Raw genomic sequence first — 21,664 nt, 5'->3', positions numbered from 1 at the left:
GCTGTAATAAATATAACTTAATTGAAAACAAATCTTGTAATGGAAAGCTACTCACTCTGCTAATTATAAATTTTGTAATATTTATTTTTACTTATATGAAGTAGTTATGCAATTTCCAAAAAAGGCAAATATAAATTTATCCAAAAAAGTTCATTAAAATTACTGATGTTATAACAGTATAAATTTATTTTACGTTACAGGATATTTATAAATATAGTAATATTTATAAAAAGTGAACGACTCTATCCTTTCATGCACAAAAATCTTTGCGAATTAAGATAAATTAATTTTAAATTAATATTTACTTCTAACATATATATATCTTCTTTGTTTCAATAATCTACTTTTTATATAGAATTTTAATCCTTCAAATTTCATTAAAAGAAGATAAGGAAATCTTACATTTCTTATTCTTAATCTTATCTTTTAGAAAAAAGTATACTATAAGAATAAACATTATAGAATGCAGAGCGTTAAATATAGCAACTTCCACATAGACTTTACCAAAAGAAATCAACCCGAAAATAAAAAATAAGGTTGGTGCAAAAGGAAACGAGAATACAACATGCCCTATACCAAATGATTTCGTGTAAAACAAAATTATTAGAACTAAAAGCACAATACTCGTGCAGATACTTGTGTACGTGTATAAGAGATCAACAAAAGAACGTGCATGTGTGGTGTGTATCTGTGTGTAGAAATACGGAAACAATTTCAAAGGAAAAAAGAAAAAAGTATAGGAAATGGAAATAAGGATTCTTTGGTTGGAGGGTAGATTCATTTCTTAGTTACAGAGAGGGAAAGGAGGAGATACTGTCCTACGATAGATTAAGTTCCAAACAACGTAACCATCCTCCGTATAGTTTTATCATGCACTTGTTTGTTTTATACGCTTACGCAGAGATTCGTGCTTTTATTATGCGTGCGTATTAACACACGTATATTCTTATGTGTTCGTGCTGTGATACATCCTTCGCGAAAAATTCGTGCATTATTATGATTGTATTATCATGCGACAAAGTGACTTAATTTCACAGGCCTGTCTACAGATGGAGCTCTTCACACTTTCTCTTACTTTGCGTTTAAAATTTCGCGCGTATACATTTCATGACAGCCATCATTATAGTAACAGAAATAAAACAGAAAGAGTGTTTTGGCGCCTAGAGTTGATGTTGACAGGCCTGATTTAAGAGTTCGGTGAGTACTATTTTATCCGTAAAATTGTTTAAAGCTGTTGAAAGCAACATTAATAAATCGTTTTGCATAGCTTTTCATGTGTCTAGAAGCAATTGAAAACGGCGTTACTTCTGTTTCAAATAGTAAAACTGCTAAAAATGTTAGTGAAACAAAAGATGTGCGGAGACAAAATATTCAATGAAAAAGAGAATGGTGTGAGTGTTAGGTAATATGATACACCAATTGATTCAAGTTTGAATTGGAATAAGAATGTACGAGATATAAAATAGGTAAAAGAAGAAGACATATAAAGAAAGAAGGTACTTGACTAAATAAGTAAAGTAGAATTAATATGCGGACAAATGCACTGACGTGAATAAGCAACAAAATAGTAATAGGAGAAAGAGAAATGTGACAAGTAGGGAAAGCTTAATATTGTAATATTTACTGTTTCCAGCAAACTGGGCCCGGTGACGGTGACAGACGATATTTCACGATATTTACTCCTTTTCCGGCATAAAGGTACTATTTTCTCTATTTCTTTTATTTGATGTTTTTAACGGGTATATAAAACCTCATTTTTATCCGCCTGGCTAGTAAATACTCTGGGCTTCGGAAAGCACGCGGATATAATTCACGAAATGATTTTCTTATATAACAATTTGTTTAAAGTTTGGGACTATAGGAAATGTATTCGTGCGTGGATAAAACTTTAGGATGACTTCCGGTATCTTAATGAAGTTTATTAATTATTGAATTACATTTTTATTTGTTTGTTGTTTATTTAGAGGAAGTAATATTTAATCAATGTTGTTGTTTTACTCTGATGTTTAATGTAAATTTTATCAGATTTAATAAAATGTAATTGAATCTCGCGGGAATTTAAATAACTGTCAATTGTAGGGTTAACCCACAGTTTATAGAAGTCATCCTAAGTTTAAAGGAGTGAAACTAAATGATAATTTTGCACAGTGATAGAAATAAAATAATTTAATTTTTGACAATAAAAATTGAACTTCCTGATAATAAAAAGATGTTTGTCATAACAAAAACTGATTTTTTTTTTAAATTTAGGATCTACAGTATTTTATTACATTTTGGAAATAAATTTTATTAGATTTGTGTTTTATAATTACTTTTTAATGAAATTACTGTTGCATTAATATTTATAAAAATCTTAAAGTAGCAATGTATATATTTCGTTATTGTTAAAACAATAACTAAAAAATGCTAGTATTTCTATCAGTGTGTAAATATGATTTAATGAAAAGTTAGTAAAAATGAATAATTTACGATGTATTAAAGCGATCTTACTTTTATTTGTTAGCAGATTAATCATATGTTGTATGTACCATGATGTCGCAGATCCAATGATATTTGGTTATACCAACTTGGATTATTACTCGATTTTAATGTTAGTACTACCACCATGAAATACCCAAATTAAAATGACCACCATATTCTTAAATATTATATTCATCGAAGAAGTTTGTGCAAATTTATGAACGTCGAAATATTCGTGTTCGCTTTTATCTATGTATCTATCGCTTATAATTTACATTTTAACCAATTGTCGTAATATTTATGGATAAGATCTGTGTATTTGAATTATAATTTGCGAATAAAATGAAAGAATAAGTAACGAGTGTGACTTTAAATTGTAAGGCTATGAATTGAAACATAAGTTGCGAAATATTCTATGGTATGTTATATTATATTTTGATCTCTTGAATGGTGGAAGACCTCTATAAAAACTCAGCTGTTGAATAATGATTTATGTTATACTTTCGATAAAATATTTTTTCATTTTGAATTGTGAAACTGTGTTCGTTATACTTTATTGTATGCACAAATTTCTTCGATGATTAGAAGCCCTAAGTATGTAATAGCCAGGTGTTCGAGACACCAAACGCTGTATCCTCGTCTTTTCTGCTTTTATGTATTCACAGTTTAATTATCACAGCTTTAAGTCCATATATGGCAGTGATATAAGTTCGAAGTTTCAACTATCCACATCATAAATCTATTCATATCATCAACTATTTATAATTAAATATAAATAATTTTGGAAAAATATCAAACTATGATAACTGTAAATTGGATACAACAAACGAAATATATTTACATTTTAATCTATTGAGAATATGTATAATAATATTTGAAACTTTTTTCAAATAACTATAATCTGAATTTTAATTTGGAAAGAAACTTTAAATAAAGAGATAACATAAAAAATATAGCGATAATTTAATAATAATTAAGTAATATATTAGATATAATAATAGTAAAATTTAAATGTACCAATCTGATCTATTGTTCAAAATTTTCTTTCTACAAATAAATAAGAGTTTATTATAATGTTTAAATTTCTACGTATATACATTTTCACATAAAATAGTACCCTGATTATAATGAAGTGGATACTGTGAAACTTCTCTGTGACGAGGTAAGAATCTGGTTTGACTCGAATGAAGCTTTAGTACCTGCATCTAAAATGATGTCTCCGACCTCATCGTCGTCACTATCATGGTCACCATCATCGGGCGTGAGGATGCCAGCATGCGGAAATATATCTTCGGGATTTTCGTGAAGCCATTGGACATTACCTAACGTTCCCTTGTTGGCTGATCTGCACCCGAACCACCAATACGCCGTCGCTCTAGGGAATGCTGGATCAGCAACATCCACCTACACAACGTTTAGCATAGCTTAATCAAAGGTATTGTACTTCTTTCGTTTTCAATTACTTATTTTATTTATATGGAATATTTTCTGCAACGTAGATCACGTGAGAAGTTTCTGAATAGAGAGGAAATATTTGAATATAAAGTTATGGAAATATGATTTCTATGATTTCAGAACACTAAGTCGAAGACTATTGTACATTCACAATCTATTGGCGACTTGAATTAATTTTCATGGTTCGAAACTAAAGATTTCAATAAAGAAATCATGCAGTCTTTGATATTGATGTTCCGTAAAAATTGTACAAAAATTAGTATGCTGTTTTTAAGTACTTACGGAGAAGGTTCTGTCATTGAATCGATAATAAGCATCTCCCTTGAAGAAATACGTGTAACCACGATAAACGATCGAGGCATCAAGATTATTTGGGATACCTTCCCAGTTTGAGATCAATTTTGGATAGGTGTTCTTCACGGGTGGTTTTTGAGCAGGGTCAAATCTCCAGAATTTGGCGCCCTTGTAGAAGTAAATCTTGCCGTTTCCGGTCCAAACAGTCACAGTGTCGATATTATCTGGAATTCCTGTAAAACCTTCGCTGATTTCCTTCGGGTAATCTCCGTCCATTCTCTTGCCTACGTATCTCCAATATTTCGAGCCCTGCACCAACATAATTTATTTTTATCCCTACGATTCATTTATGGATTATTCCTTCCATATTTATTCATTTATATTCTTATTTTATTTTTATCCTGATGTAATCTTGAAACATATCTGTATCACTGTATGTATAATTTAGATGGTTAGACGCTTCTTGTACCTTGAAGAAATAAGTTTTTCCATTTTTGTATGTAAATGCAGCGTCTATGTTTCCTGGTAGTCCTTTCCATGAGTGTGAAATGAGCTTAGGATAGCCGACTGCTACACCATCCGCGGTTAATCTCCAGTAACGATCACCTGTAATTCAGATTATTATTTAGAATGACAAAGCATCAAAAACTGGAACTTAAAAATTAGTCTTATTGCTATATAGATCTGTCTCTCTCTCTCTTTCTCTTTCGTTTTTTTATATTCCTTCTCTTTGAAACAATTTCTAATTTACTTATGTTTTTCTAAGTCTTTAAGATTGTTTCTAAAAATGAGACATGATATATCGTCATCGTTCTTTTGTCCTCCTTTGTATAGTTATCCTTTTTTTTTAGCAATAATTCGAATGAATACGTACCCTTGAACGCATACATATGCCCCTCTGCAGAATTGAACATAGTGTCGACTTTTGGATCCGTGCAGAGCTCGGAGTCTTCTTCGCTGGGTGGTGACGCAGTAGTGGTTCCATATCTCGGTCCAGTTGGAACGCCGCCACTATTTGCCGATTTTTTTCCATACAAAGCCTAAAGCAAAGTCATAAACACCACTATCATTCATTTCTGGTTTCAAAATTTTCTTCATCGAGTTTTTTTTACAATGGCGAGCGCAGAAATAGAGGAAACCTTTATACCAAATTCAGTTTAATTTAGCTTGTAATCATTACTCTAAATAGGAATTTGGAATTTGAAAGTCATTTTATATTTATAGTGTTTTAAAGTACACGAGATGTGCTTTTAAATTCTATGTTATAGACAACAATACAGGATATTATATTACTGGAAAAAATAGAAATAAAACTTTTCATAATACAGTTAACCATTTCCTCGCAGCGAAATTCATAAAAATTAGTCTTTGACTCAATCGACTGTTATGATATTTACCTGGATACCCTGAATATCATCGTCATCTAACTGGAAATAAGGTTGGTAGCCGCGATAGAAGGGTGCCATTAGAGCAGCCTTAACGTCGCTATGGCTCAATCCGAGGGAATGACCAAACTCGTGAGCGGCTACTTGGAAGAGATTCGTGCCACGGAAACTGTCGATGGTCCATTGCTCTGCATCATCAAAATGGGCATCACCACCGTATACGGGGAAATAAGCGTGAGCCAAAGTGCCACCAGGTCCGTCGAAAGGATCTCCATCTCCGTGTTCACCTTTCTCAAATCTAATCTCAATGTGGACCTACATAGATAGAATGTTTATAGTAAATGGACTATTTTGATCTTTCTTGATGAGTTCTAATTTCAGTTTAGAAACAAAATTAGTTTCATTAGAAACGAAACTGGTTTGGTCATGAGTTCTTCTAGAGTAGAAACGTAAGTGGATTGGAGCTTATTGGAGTAGATTAACGTTGTTAGAAATATGAAAGCTGAGATGTATAAGCAAAAGATAATTTCAAATTAATCCTCAATTTAATTTAAGCGTATCTTTAATGGCAGATGTTATACCATTATATTTTAACGTATGGTTATATTTTATGGCGTTGGCCAAGTTGCAGTGACGTTGAAATGCTACGAGTGAAATCACAGATGACTCCATGAAAAACAAGCAACTCAGTTAAAAATATACCAAAGCGCTATTCTTTGTTCCTTCTTGTTTCCCTTACTCACGATCGTGAGGAACCTTTGTAAATATTATTCGACTCACCTGGCCCGACTTTTTTTGGATGAAAACGAGATCTGTATATTCAGACCATACTTTGAACGCCTTGTTCAGCTCGTCGTCGACTTTGTGCTGTGGCAAATTTCGCGGATACTTGCTGATCTTGTACGTCAGTTTCTTCACACGCCATCTTGAGCCTGTAACAAAGGAAGCAATAGTGACGATGCATTAAGGAATTCGAAAAATATTTGTCTTGTTATCAATGTGCAATTCAATAGCATCCTTCTACCTTTTTCTTAATCCTTACATTTTTCTGCTTTTCTTTTTCGAACTCTTGTCATCTGTATTTTTTGAATTATCACAATCAAACTGTTAAGTTATACGTTATTAATGTTAACAAATTCTCTATTTGACCTAGAATTGTAAAATTGTAGAAGAAAAGATTTCTACTATTCACTAACATTGTTAGTTGGTAAATTATTATGCAAAAGTGCTTCGATATCGGATTATTATCCTTTTTAATTGACTTTTTATAGTCGTATCAGTCGTTACAGTGAGAAAATTGTTAGCGATTCGGTTAAAATCGTAGACTTAGTTTTATAATGTTTAGAGATGTCTCGAGATTTTTTGAAAATCGACTTGCTATGAAACACATGAGACATTCCATCAGCGGATTTATGATGACCTTCGATCATTTTAATTTTCGAGCATCATCTTGGCAAGTCTATAACTTCTTTTTATGTAACGATTGCTTCTATGTGTGGCAATCATTGTACTACCGTCTTATTTATTCCTTGTGCAACGATTTATTTTTAAACATAAGCATCCGCCACGAACGCATAGGGTTTTAGCACGATGATACTGAATTCCCGAAAAGCTTCCGCGTTTTTATTCGTTTTCGGCATATCTAATCTACTGTGCGAATCATCAAAACGTCGTTTCACAGTCCATTCGTTAGTAATCCAGCATTTTTCCTACCAAGTAAGCTGATTCACCCCTTAATCATCGTAATGTGTCTCAAAAACCAAAACATTCACCAAAGGAGAGGAACTTTGTACTTACTTACTCTATTTCCAGAGTCAGAAATATACTCGTTGCGAGAATAACTAATGCACTCGCGATTATTAAGAGAAGCTTATTATCGAACAGATCGCCTCGTCATCGCACTACCAATCTGTTATTTTCTACAAACGACGGATCCAACATCAAGGTTTTATGGACCAAGGTCAAATAGCGACATCTCCGTGATTAAAGAGCAAAACTCATCGAAGCTTACATCCTTCGTCATTTATATTTTTTTTCTTTCTTTTATAATCTGTTCGTTCACCGAAACGAGTTTCTCTGATAATAACGTTCATAAATATTCCCATTTTGAAGTACAGTAGAATCTCGTGTATTCAGCCAGACCGAGGGACAAAATAAATTTAAACAGACTGGCATGGCAATGAGTAGTTTCGATAACAGAAGTTTGCTAGCTTCCAATTCTTTTTATTCATTCGGATAATAGCAACTGACGTTTGTAAAAATAAAGTCGAACGGTTGTTTCCATGTTACGTTTAATCGGACCTTGTTTAACGCACAGAATTCATTTTCAGTACAAACTGATGATCACATACGAAGGCTACGAGTGAATAACTGCTCATAGCAGTTTTAAAATTTAGGATTGTTATAAAAATTCTACCGTTACAGAGTACATTTTTCTACTCTCTTAACATACCAGAAATATCATTGCTTCCACCAGAATGTTCAAAAGTTGTTTATCTCAACAGTTATATTTCTGGCTAAGATTCTACAGAGTAAAACAAAAATCAACAAAAATGTACTTATGTTTTTTTCCTGTGATTAAATTGATTTCAAATATCGATACACATATATAATCATCACTGTGGGTATTTCATTATAGTGTTGATGAAGTTTGAGAATGGGTTGTACAACGTCTACGACAGAGGACATAAAAGTTTTCTTCAAAAGATTGATTTTCAAATATTTTCGTACATCTGAAACTGAACATTAATTTGTATAAACACAGCGCAAGTATAGTCGAGGTTCCACTGTACTCGAGTATTCGGGTCGAATAGAATTGTTGATCCATATCGATCGCGATCACAGCTAGTGGGTCAAAACTAGGGAACCTGTTATGCGATTGAATTCCATAGGATGCACGCATCGGTGATCTTGTCGCCCGTGAGTTCACTGAAACGAGAAACGTTCGCGCGAGGTTCAAAGTCACGGTTAGAATCGATCGAGTCTCAATGATTTCCCAAGCGAATTATACTTCTACAGGTGATGTGTCGGTATGATTGGACGAGCGAAACGGTGAATCAAGCGCCGGTCACTTTCTTCCGAGAAGAATCGGTCAATGAAAAGGCAACGGAATGCCTTATGGGTTGCAGTTAATTAGATATGTAGCTGGAGTCATGGTTTATGGGAAGGTTCACGCAAAGTCTGTGATCAGTGGTAGTTAGCGTGACTCGTGGTCAAAGGACAATTAGCATGACTTGGTGATAAATAGACTTAATAGACTGCGGATTTTTATGCGTCCGTGGGGGATTTAAAAGTGCGAAAGTGCATAGAAAACGCGTAACACGCAGCGATATATAAAATTTCCAAAGTAGAAGACTCCTTATGGTATTACGTAATCACTTCCTAATAAAAATATGAATTTATATAAAAATCCGTCGTTTAGCTGCAAAGCCCAAGGCTGTGTGTGTGTTTCCTTGTGTGAAAATTGTGTTATTTTAACTCGCTATTTTAGAATGGAACGAGGGTACAGAATAGTAATCTTATAATAATATGCAATTCTATTGTGTGGTAATTTAATCATTCCAGCATCACATGCATAATAACGTTTTGAATTTTCAGAATTCATCTTCATTACTATTTTCCTTGTGGAGGGTTTTTTTTTTTTTTAAATTGGACATTAAAATTGTTCTAATTATCGGAGAATTCACAGGATATTATAATACTTTGGCCAGTGATTTGGTTTTCCTTGAAAACTCGACGAGGTTGCCTATCTTAATTTATTTATCTTACTGAAATTTTGTCTAGCTATTGTATTTCATTTTGAGGAGATTAACTAAATAATATGCGAATAATTGGTAAAAGAAAGAAGGTAAGATGTAAACATAATACTAGATATGAAAACGATTATAAGAATTTTCTCTTAAAAGATTGAATGACATCTTTCTGATGCAATTTCTGATTATAGTGACCTCGTTTTTAATAGTAAACTCTCGGACGTATAGCCTCCTCGGAAATGCATCTGGAACAATTTTGGTGTTTAAAAAATGCATTTGGAGCGCTCAACAAATAGCTACTACACAGGCGCGTATAACCTGTTTAGGGTGAGTGATTTTACATTGAGGATAATGAGGCAGGAAGTTAAAAGTAAGACCAAATCACGAACAGATTCCGTCACTTGAATAATCGTTCAAATTTCTGTCAACTTTCAGTATATGCAGCATTTTAGTATTTCTTTATAATCTTTTTCCCATAGAAATTAATTGCTTAAATCATTCTCAGAATTTCAGTATTATTTTTTCTGTAATAAATTTTAAATGTAAAAAAGTGCAATAATATATAAATATTAATAAACATATTCCACAAGAATATAATGTTCTGTTTTGAATGTTTAATGTATTTTGAATTGTTCTAAATTTTGACATTTAACTTTGAAAGATGTTCTTGATAAATTAGATCCAACAATTACTGTTATTCAATTTTGATACTAATTTTACTATTAAAATATTGATGGTATTTTATTTTAACGATATCAGATACAACATGATAAGTGCTATGTAATTTTGTTACAACATCAATTGATTAGATAATCAAGAAATCAATCCAACGTTATGTCACAAACTCTGTTGAAAATATTCTAGTGGACTTTGATTTTGATTAAACAGAGTGATTTTCGTGAAAGAGAAACACGTGTTTATGTTCCACTTTCTTTTTTCATCAAATTAAAATTAATTATTTACACTGAATGTTTTGTACTTGTTTTCTTCTTATAACAGTGAAAGTACTAATTAAATGGATGATAAGAGTTTACAGTGTGACAATACTTGTTTTATCTTAAAATTAGAGTGCTATTTTTAACTTTATTTACCTTGAAGAGCGTATCGCTTCGATCTTCCAAAGCCAGGACCAACTTTGTCTTTAACGCCACACCTCGGTAATGCCATTAGCTTAAATGTTTCATCGTCGAAGTCACCTGAAAAAAACCGATTTTTTTTTTATTAATAATTGCAAGTTCGATAAAAGAGGAATTAGTTACTCTTCTGTCGTACGAAATATCAAGTATCTTCTTACGATTACTTAAATTTTTCCACTTTTGAGACAGATATAAGTACTAATTTCACTGCGATAATCAGATACTCTTCCATCTGAAACCATAACTTTATTATATGGTTATAATATTTAATTTAATTCTACTTAGAAATCAGTTTCGATCTTCGAAATTCTCTCAGATCTCGATATTTTCAAGGAAAACGACATTTTGCCATATATCAAACACACTTCCATTATTTGTTTCGCATCAAGGCTGCGTCGAATGTAGGTTCAGTACAGATCGTAGGATTCGTAGCTACATATATCGATCGCCCGACCATGCACGTTCCGTGCTACCTATTTACGATCATTCGTTCGTATGTATGTGTTTTCTTGTATCATGGTGCATATGCATCAACGTGACGTAAACGCATATATGCATAGTACAGAGAGCATGCGAGGACGTTAAGCTACTCGTACGTTCCGAGCAAATCCGAAATAAACCTTAATCGGATCATGCTGTTCGATCGAATCGATTAATCAATTACATTATTAATTATTGTAATATATGGAATATCTGATTTCATTCTATCAATCTATTTGTTAATATCTCTATTTTTCCATAGCTATGATATATGTAAACTGGACATAAATAAATAAAACTGAACATTTTTTATTTTATTTTTGTTTGTACATAATCTTAATTTTGTAATATAAATATTGTAATTATTATAACGTAATATTTAATATCGCAATATAAATTCGTTCCATTATTATATTTGTCACATAAGTGAAGAACATGTTACAACCCTAATATCTCTATAAACGTATCAGTTTTTTTAGAATTTAGCGAAGCACGAATCATCAAAAATCAAACATTTTATACGGCGGAATTTAATACATAGCAACAGGGACTATATCAAATTCGAATAGTTAATATTCCTGACTCTAATCATGCTTAACAGATTACTTGTTTAATCAGGTTTGAAAACGCGATTCGATCAAGTGTGCAACGAGCTTTAGCTATCTCGTGTCACGTGCAAACAAGTCTCTACTTTGCATTGGGCACGCGACTGCAGGTTGTATGTACGTTTATTAATACTTCTCTGCGTGGAAATCGTGGTGTATTAACTGGAAGATCGTGCAAATCGATGTGAATACAGTTACGAACGATCGAGTTGTTTATTTTGGTGTAAACGTGTCGAAGGAAGATCGAAGATGTATCATTGGAACATTCTTCTTATTTTATCCAATATACTCTTCATTTTGTTTTCTTCTCAATTTGGAGTCCTGCTTCTGATGATTTAAGATTGGATTACTTTGTTCGCTCCATTAGAAAATTATCAAAATATTTACGATAAGATTTTTGCAATAAATATATTGCAATTTCTCTGTAAATTTTCTAATTCGTTCCACGCTTTATCAATGCCATTATCATTCATTAGAATAATAATAGAACTAGTACAAATAATTCATTCAGATTTGAAGAAGATAGAATAGAACACATATATATGATTTATATGATGTCAACAAAAATTACAACAATCTAAAATTTATTTCCAAATATATCGTCCCATTAATCTTAAAACATTGATTGAGATAACCGACGACGAAAGAAAGATCGATTAAACAAGACAAATTGCTTTCGTCAAACACATCTCCAATTATCAACAAGCAAGAAAACTGGCGTTTCTAAAATTTTCTCTTTTCTTCACGACGTTTCGGTCTAATCGTTAATGGAGAGTACGTTTCTTTCCTGAGTCGTGTAAGAACACGAAAACACGCGATTACGTCGAACGCAAATCGATTTCACGCGAATTTTCTCGCTTCTATTGGACGACTTCTTACGAAATGTATTTAGCACTCGCTTCTTCCTTTTTCTAGCGTATTTGTTACGTGTGCAGGATTTAATTTGCCGCGACTAATAAAGGGACAAGGTTGGCAATATCCAGCGAATATTTAGCAAGTAGGAAGTTCTGGATTCGTTGAACGCGTGCCAGAAGATTGCTGTCAATAAACACTGTTTCATCCCGCATAATACTCCCATTGGTAGCGTACAATTTAACAGTTAGATCATTCTTCCGTTCACCTTCGTGTTTTACTTTGTATCCATCGAATGGATATTTCCAATGCTTGGCTTGGTTAAAAGCGACCATTTCATTCTTTCCTATTTTCCAAGACATTCTCCTTTAATGAGAAAAAAATTCATTTTAGTGTTTTATTCGATTTAATTTCCTATTAAGAATCAAATCGTACGCGTAATTGCAAAAGCGAAGAAAATACAATAAAAGGTAGTGAAAATTAATTAGTACGTATTTTGTTCTTTCTCTTTTTTTCATTTGATTGAATTTCATTTCGATTTATTATCGACAGCTCATTGATATTTTACCTGCGCTATTTTTATTATCTCTTGACGTGTTTCTTTATGTAAACGTCAATGATTAGTTCATCGATGTTGACGTTATAAAATCACGATTTTCTAGTTACATATACGATTTCTTTTTAAATCTTGCTTTTTCTTGTTCCTGTTTCACAATAGAAACTTCTGTCGTTCTTATTGTCCAATCTAATTCATACGATTCGTTTTAAATCGAATCGATGCAATATCACGGGTACTTGAGCTAAGTGAAATCCTTTCTCTGTGAAATATGACGTGACTTTTACCTGGTTTTCGTAATAATCGATGAATTCGGTCACTTTTGCGTCACAAATTGCTCGTTCTGGTCAGAGATTCCATTATCTGATAAAAACTTTAGCAATCCTTGCTTGGGCAATTCGTCGAAAGAAGCGTTTTCCGTCTTCTCTGTCGCAGGAAATCATTTGAAAAACGTATTTACATTGCGATCGTGATTATAAAATCTTTTGTTATTGCGATATAATGTTAAATTGGCTGCAACTTCAAATATTTCACAGCACTCTGCTTTTATCTTTAGTGTCTGATTGTTCTGTGTCCGTTTTAATTGCATTCATTATTTTAATTGCACTTGATTCAAGAATTTTAATGATGTTTAACAACACATCATGTAATGGTTAATATTATAGGCTACTTCAAAATGTAATCGGTTTAAGTGCGTGTTAGTCGTAAAAAACGAAAAGATGACTGGTGTCTGAAAAGCATGCACGTATTTGTAAGAGGTGTTAATCAGAAGAATGTTTTTAAGTCAATTGTAATTGTAACGACCGTAAGCGCAGCTGATTTTTATGCAAATCGATAAATTGTCTTTTATACAACGTGGTAAATATAGCAGGATATACATAGGACGTTGCTTTGAATTTTATTCGATCGAGAAGTAACTCAATTTTGTTAGAAAATATATATCGATATACGATAGATTTGATAGGAGAGATACTACTTTTTTAATGATCGAGAAACAGATATTGTTATCAAATAGTAATTTGATTCGGTATAATATCGTACCAGATATTATGTATTAAAATCATTAAATTTGATCCAACAAAAATCGATTCAAATCAGAGAACGGAGTCTAATGTCGAAGAATTAAAATCGCGATTATTGACTTCTAATCGTAATTAATATCAGAAAAAGGCCGGATGACATGGTCGCAGTCACATCATGTGAGTCACTTTTTAAGCGCCATTAAATGAATCTGTTGCATTTCTCCGAACTCTGAGTCACACCGTTCAGCATCATCATCGATTATCCACAAGGAATCATCCCGTGACTTTACAACGCAAACTACTTACTTCCGATTCCTATACGAGCTTTTATAAAATTTTAAACGTTCCAACACTCGCGTAAAAGATATATTTTTACATTTATTGCGCGTATAGTCGATCGATGTACTTATCAAAATTATACCATCAATGAAGTTTGTATAAATAATGGAAAATTTTCCTCTTCAATTTTTCCATAATTTTTTTTTTTGGAATATACACATGTCCTGTCGCAATTATTAAAATCGCTCTGTACAATGTAACTTCCTTGTCAGTCGAATATTTATCCTAGTCGCAATAATCAGCTATCACAAAATTCTTGTCCTATCAGTCTCTAGAAATCATCTATCTCAGATAACGATTTATCAGCGACGCACTCTCGCTTTTCTCGCGTTTACCCAGGCCAGCCATTGAAATTTTACCGGAAGCAGTAATTTGTTTTCCTCGTCGTCGCGTTATTTGCCGACCAACGTTCTGTTAAGGCTCGAGCCTTGACAGTGATTGGTTCGAATTCGTTCGTTTTAATAGCCGGTGCCCGTTGAATGATTCTCATCGTCCACGCATATTGTCTGATGTTTATTCGTTCATTTTTCTATAATTTCTGCTATAGGCGCGGTTTCTTCTTTTTTTTTTTTATTTTTTCACTCTTTTACCAACATCGATTTTTGTCCGCAGGTTCGAATCGCGTGTTTTCAGAGAAGACGGATCGGCCAAAGTGGCGTCTGGTCTTTCAAGGTCTAGAAACGCTGAAAAATCCGCTCTTTATTCGGAGCCGGTCGAACAAGTACGTGGAGATGTAAGCGTACATTTTGTCCGCTTGTTGCGAACCGAGAATGAATCGGGACGATTCTTAGAATAACAGGATGTTTTTTACCACTAGGCTAAACCATAATTTAAAGATAATGGAAGATAGAGCAGCGCTTTATTAGAGAAGATTAAGTGCTTTCGAATAATGTATCACGCGAGGTTTGATGAAAATTGACATTAATTTCGTTGAAAACACCTTTATGTTTTTAGCGATTGTAGAAAGATTGTATTTCTGTATTTTTGACGCGTTCACGTAGAATGATAAAGTTTGATAATAGAATTAAATCAAATGGCGAATTATAGAATTAAATATATAAAAACATTTTAGATTTAAATTGTTATGATATTGTATTTGCAAAATTCTCTGTACTATGTGGGTACCATTTGAAAATACTTTGTGTTCCAATTCTGAGTGTATGTAGGCTAATATGTGGGTAAATTGACGTATTATCGTCTTACGAAATTATCATAATTTCAATGCTAGCTGTAGATTGCTGTACGTAGCTAATATACATGCTTTTGTGTATTTTAAAGCAGTCTGTCACCTCTTTAAGATACGTAACTTCGTGGCTGTAATATGTACTTGCAAGTACATTGTATTTATATTATTTTTTGACTCTTTATAATAGAAAACATAATAAGTATAATTTTTAAGATACGGTAACGTATTTACAATTAGATCGATTAGAAATGTGACTGCGGTTGGACAAATAATACTAATCGACAATCATAGCTAGTCAGTTATACTTTTTGTTTGCTTTCTTTCAGTTTCGCTTCTGTCTCATAAGATCAGTTAGATTTCTTTCAAAGTTAAACCACGATTATAATATACAAAAAAATTATGATATGAAACGTAGAAAATATGCGATTTTTACTAATTTTTAATACACGTCTGTTACCTGAATACTGCAAACATTAATACAGTCACACGCACCTGCATTTTATTATCTGTACGAAGCCATGTCACTTTCTTGTGACGTCGCTTCTTATCTACGGCCTTAATTACTCCACGGCTGATAATTGAAAGTATTTTTTACTATTCAGCTCGCGGTAGAATAATAATTATTCGTGCGAACAAGTATGACGCGCGTGTCTTTTGACGTATAGGAAACTACTTTTTGGATCGAACTGTGAAATAATGCGTGGCGAGGCACACATCATTCGCATCTATTTCATTGCTTCTATCTAGCCAATTTACGGTTTGCTGCGAGGTTTTCTCTGAGTCAGAGCAAACAGCATAGTAATGTCAGAGGGACACCGAACAGATACCATCCACCGGTATGATTCATTCATTCGCGACAACTATTAAACTCAATTACGGTTTTAATATAGTACGATCGCAAGGACGTTTGTAAAAATTAATTGATAAGACTAAGACTGCTGCATTCGTACGATCAGAGTAGATCATTCGAGGTGTTTGGATAGAGGAAAGAAGCGCTTAGTGGAGTTTTGTCAGAATTTTGGGATACTCTGAATTTATCTCGAATTATTTGTAGACTCTTCACTTGGAATAGTTTTGCATTATTTTCTTCTTTTATTCCATTGGAATTTTTCTTGGATTATTCAATCGGAGTATTCTCGTCTCCATTATTTCCGTACAGCTGTATCGAATTATTTTTGGATTGTTTTGTTGCATTAATTTTGAATTATTCTTGAACTTTTCTGTCGGAATATTTTTGCATTCGTTCTTTAACATTCTGTCGGGATATTTATTCGATTATTCTTGTATTATTTCTTTCTGCAGTTTCATTGAATTATTTTTAGAATAGTTTACCGTAGAATTCTTTCATTATATTCCTTCTATTCCATCGAAGTATCCTTGGCTCATTCTATTTGACTATTCTTATACTTTTCTGTTCTTCCATTGAATTATTTTTAGACTATTAGTCCGCTGTAGTCTTACATTAGTTTCCTATTATTCGCATTATTATCGCACTATTATTTTTAAATAGCTTCCTCGTTATTATACGACGATCTGATGTCTTTCGTAAATTTTGACTGTACGTACCAGTAATTCTTATTGAGACTTTTTTCTAAGAGTAAAGGTATCTATCTTTCCTTGATATTTTGTTACTACGTAAATAAATACCTTATAAACAATCGGAATACAAGACTCACCTGTAATATTTAATCCAGCAAAAGCTTGAAATTCCGAGATCGCTTTCGAGAGTGTATCCTGAGATATAATTCCACCACTTGTTGGATTGATAGGTTGTAAGTAGCCAAATTGAGACAGGTAGTTCTGCAACAGGTAAATAGATTCCATTCAATAGGTTTTCTTAAATAACGATTTAAAACACACACAGACACACATTCGTTTCATTGATACATGAAATTGTAATTTTCGATTTATATTACTGTTAATTCACATTCTGAAATTCACACCTAAATTAATTCACATCTGAGAAAATATAAGTTTCAAAAATTCAAGGATAATTTGATATTTCTACGATTATGCTGAAATTGGTACTTCATACGTAGCTTTTTAATAGAGTAAAAATAATAAGGCGATTCTTATTATCTCGTTTGATGGCCGGACCGCTATATTTTGCACGTTGAAAAAATATAAATGGGACAGATGGTGATGTCGAGGGGATTGACCTGGCTGATGATTCCATTGCGGCATGATACAGTTATCTAGTCACGATGAATAAAAGGAATTAATATTCCGGCGAATAAAACGCCGCGCGTGTAAGTACGCGTTTCCGTTTTCCTTATCTCCTATTCCTGACTGAATCATCGCAAATTTTCTGGACGTAAAATTGTCTCTTATTCTTGACTGAATCGCAGCAAATTTTCATCAATCATTGATGCATAAGATCTGTTATCTTATGATTTCATCGACGATGAAGTTGCTCGTTGGTTCTCACAACGAATGGGTTCGTTGACTAAGAAATTGAGAATAAGATTCTGTAACATTTATCGTACATCGAGTAAAGGATTGAGAAACAAAAATGGATAGTTACTACCATTGGCTGTTATTTAGTATTTTATTTTTTGGAATGTCTCTTGAAAGATATTGTTCGAACGTTTTATAATTCTCTGTAATTTGTTTCCAGTCTCTTTCGTGATCGACAAATCAGAGAAATACCTTTAGGAATGTCCTAAAAGTATTAAAAGAATGGTCCAAAAGTACATATATTTTGTACTTTGATATATTGTAGTAAGACAGCGATAAAAGGAACAAACCTGTAATTCGATTTGTAAGAAGTAGTAAGAAATATAATCCACGTTAGCGGATAAACGTCTCTACCACGTAATAATTATCTTTTAATAAGCAAAAACTACAATGATTCAAGAAATTGCAAGCTACCGTATCGTTAAGAAGAAACTTTATTCGCCTGACATAAATTATCGAGAAATTCATTGTAAATAAGTCTCTCTCTACAACATCGGTATCTAATTTATTTATTAGGTACATACTATTTTACTTTTTCATTAAAATACACGTCTTACCGAGAAGTATAGTATATTAGAATCACTATCGTATCATTTAGCTCATCACAGAACAATAAATCGTTAAGTGACAATCATTACATGTAACATTCTAATGTCTGAAACACTTTAATAGTACAATTACGTGATAAATGTGGTATCGGTTGAAGTGGTTTTTAGAACCGCTCTATGGTCCTTTTCATTGTTAGCGAAATGACACGCCAATAAATCGTGAAACGAGCATTAAATCGTAACCGTAGCCTCGGCTGGCTCCTCGTAAACGCAAAGTTATGCCGTGACTCACAATACGGTAACGGATAAAAGAGATATTCATTCGAATAATCGATGTGCACACTCTGATCCAGAGAGAATTCTTGCTGCACTCGAACCTCTGTTGAGGATTCAGAATATGTACAGTTTGCATAAAAGGCGATGATTCATCGTCTAAACGAAATAACCTGTTCGTCTTTTTTAAATTCCAACTCGAGAATTTCGTTATTAATCCTTAATTAGAAATCTTTAATAGGCGGCCATAATTTCGAGAAGTAATTTTGGAAGTGAACTAATATTTTTCAAACCTTTTTTAATTAATTTTTATCAATTAATTAATTAATTTTAATTAATTTCGTTTAGCTGTATATACGTGTGTGGTTTTCTCGCTTTTTGTAAATTCGTTTAATAAGTAAGAACTACAACTGGATAATATTGCATTGGAATATTGTACCAAAATATCGGATTCGAACGATTCGTTCATCTATGACTCGTATCTGTGTATCGTAGTTAGGATATTAACTTAATGTAAAAATTGTATTATAAGGCTGGATTATTCCATCCTTCGAGTATTATTTTTAACCTAATGCATTCCACCCTAAATACGTAGGATTCGAGCAGGATTCCGCGAGACACGCGCTTCAAGTGTATCTCGAGCTCCAGAGGATGCTTATGTTAATCAATTCTGCTCGTATGGATTTAGGCTCGATATAACTTACGTACGTGAGATCGACGAAAATAAACATGGCGATTTGCATAGAGAAAAACGTATGTCTTATATATAATCGCTCTTCTACCAGATCAATGATGTTATTATATCCTATAATTCATTATATCAACACGAAATATCAGGATGATCGATCAATAAATCCATTGACTCACAAGACAAACAAGGAAACTCACTCGATAATCTCCATTGTTACAGTTTGCACATCCAAGAGGCAGGAGACGCCCATGGGCAAAGACGCAACACTAGTCACCAAAAATTGTATCTCGGTAACGATCGAAATTCTTCCACAGGATAAACTTGTTTTCTCATAACGAAAACCCATGACGACGAGGTAAATTCCATGCCTATAAAGATTACCATCGCTCGTTTCCATTCAGTGTCAATGATTCAAACCTGGATCACGCTTCCGCGTCTTACGAATCTCGTAATAAACTCGACGCGAGCTGGTTCCAGGAACGGTGTGATTTTTATGAATGAACGTAAGCGGAGTAAGCGTAGTTGCGAGAGCGTGTGTGTCACGCGTGAATGGGCCACTCCTTCCGACGCCCTCGTAACACAATCGTATAGTATAGACACTTCTGCTCAGAAGTATTCGAACACAACTATCTACGTACTGTACATGATTTTTGCCTTCAAAACGTACACGCGATATTATTTATGCAAATATCGATGTTGCAAAGTTAAAGACGCGAGGAAATGTTTAACGTAAAATAACAAGACGTTCGATTCGACGAGGGAAATTAAATAAATGTTTTAGAAAAACACGTACATTCTTTTATAAAACATACAGAAGGTCGGTCGGTTTTCAATTTTGAAAAACGTTTAAATTAAAGTTGGAATATTTATATATGGAGATATCGAGCTTCTTCACGACAAATCCTCTCTTAGTTTCAATGATTGGCGGTAGCACGTTAAGTACGCGAAAGATCACGCTGAAGATAAACTAACGAGCAAGAATTGTACTTATTGACATTTGAATATCTTTCTGCGAGTATCTGAATATCTTTGAACGGTAGTGTTCCTGTTGTAGACGCGTGTACGTGCCGAGAAGCTACCAATTCTGAATCATTCACGTCTCTCTTTTCCTCTTCTTTTTTCTTCGCGGATTTTGATCGTGACTCGAACACCAGGTAAAATCGTCGGTGGAATTCAAGGATTCGTATCGTCATTGAAGCGGCAAGTAATATTGCGTGGGCGGTGATAAAGACGATCGGTCTGGCGAATGATCGCGAACCCAGACACGTGTACGATTTAATGTGATCTAATTGATCTCGCGGAAGTTTAACATCGTGTCTCATGCTGGAACATTGGTTTTCTTAATGATGGAGATTCGTCATTTTATCCATTCATTAACGTACGTCTGACGTACTTAGATTGAAAACGATTTTCGTAATTAACTGGAATATAATTGACTTTTTGTGAAGCAACTTGTAAGTAGAATGATCGTATATATTGAATTACATATTCCAGCAGAGAAAATTATAACCATGATCGAGTAAATTACAACTAGGCGTACACCTGTTTTTCAGGTTGAAAATCTACCTCAACGAACAGCAGAATGTTTTGTGTAAGAAAATGATATTCTACAGATTTTTACGGGTTTGTAATATAATTCTGCATTCTCCTATTGGTGTTTGTTGCTATTAGAGTTTGAGTTCGAAGCTTGTTAAATTAGTAATTGTTTTCTCCAACATCACAAGTAGGCAGAGATACCAAAAAGGAAAAAAATGTATATTTCGAGTTTTAAGTTGAGTTACTCAAGAGCAATTAATCACTGTTTGTTACATTCGACATCACAGATAATATAGATATTTATTATCGATGAAACATCCTATATAATAATAATAATTTTGCACAAGATAAAGATAAATTGACCACAATGTCCCTTTCTGTTTTATGACGAACAAATTCTTCAAGGCGACGTGACGAATCGTGGGTGTGTTTAATCGCATTAGTACTCAAGCATTCTATTGTATCGCCATAATTCTTCAATATCTCTTACGTACAACTTAACATTAACTTTAACTCATACGTAAATTAGCAACTTTAAAAATCGTACTAAAAATACTACATTTTTATGTCTTTCAAGAACACACACACACACACACACACACAGAAAATAGCGTATTACAATTAACAATTTTTTCAT

The 21,664-nt window shown here is 33.3% G+C and overlaps 1 protein-coding gene and 1 long non-coding RNA gene across 6 annotated transcripts in view; one reads left to right on the top strand and one right to left on the bottom strand.

Moving 5' to 3' along the window:
• The window catches only part of LOC117233695 (matrix metalloproteinase-14), a 40,445-nt gene that overhangs the window by 2,756 nt on the left and 16,025 nt on the right, over window positions 1–21,664 (bottom strand). For 2 of the 4 annotated variants that reach the window (XM_033494237.1, XM_033494238.1), the window contains exons 2-9: window positions 17,199–17,322; window positions 10,438–10,542; window positions 6,375–6,526; window positions 5,607–5,909; window positions 5,084–5,249; window positions 4,679–4,815; window positions 4,198–4,518; window positions 3,660–3,864 (exon numbers count right to left, since the gene is read on the bottom strand). In XM_033494237.1, the coding sequence (XP_033350128.1) occupies window positions 3,660–3,864; window positions 4,198–4,518; window positions 4,679–4,815; window positions 5,084–5,249; window positions 5,607–5,909; window positions 6,375–6,526; window positions 10,438–10,542; window positions 17,199–17,322 (1,513 nt within the window). The remainder of the gene's footprint in view (window positions 1–3,659; window positions 3,865–4,197; window positions 4,519–4,678; window positions 4,816–5,083; window positions 5,250–5,606; window positions 5,910–6,374; window positions 6,527–10,437; window positions 10,543–17,198; window positions 17,323–21,664) is intronic. The other 2 variants (XM_033494239.1, XM_033494240.1) reach the window with 1 other exon arrangement.
• On the top strand, window positions 3,558–19,760 carry LOC117233719. Of its 2 annotated transcripts, XR_004493381.1 has the most exons (4): window positions 3,558–3,622; window positions 3,735–3,895; window positions 9,538–9,673; window positions 19,711–19,758. It is a non-coding gene; the product is annotated as an uncharacterized LOC117233719 (long non-coding RNA). The 2 variants fall into 2 exon arrangements; XR_004493380.1 differs by lacking the exon at window positions 9,538–9,673 and having other exon boundaries at window positions 19,711–19,760.

The sequence above is a fragment of the Bombus vosnesenskii genome, unplaced genomic scaffold, assembly GCF_011952255.1.
Source record: "Bombus vosnesenskii isolate JDL3184/JDL3185 unplaced genomic scaffold, Bvos_JDL3184-5_v1.1 scf7180000013298, whole genome shotgun sequence".
Taxonomy (NCBI): Eukaryota; Metazoa; Arthropoda; class Insecta; order Hymenoptera; family Apidae; genus Bombus; species Bombus vosnesenskii.
The sequence above is the reverse complement of the archived record's forward strand: the minus strand, read 5'-3'. Positions and strand labels throughout refer to the sequence as shown.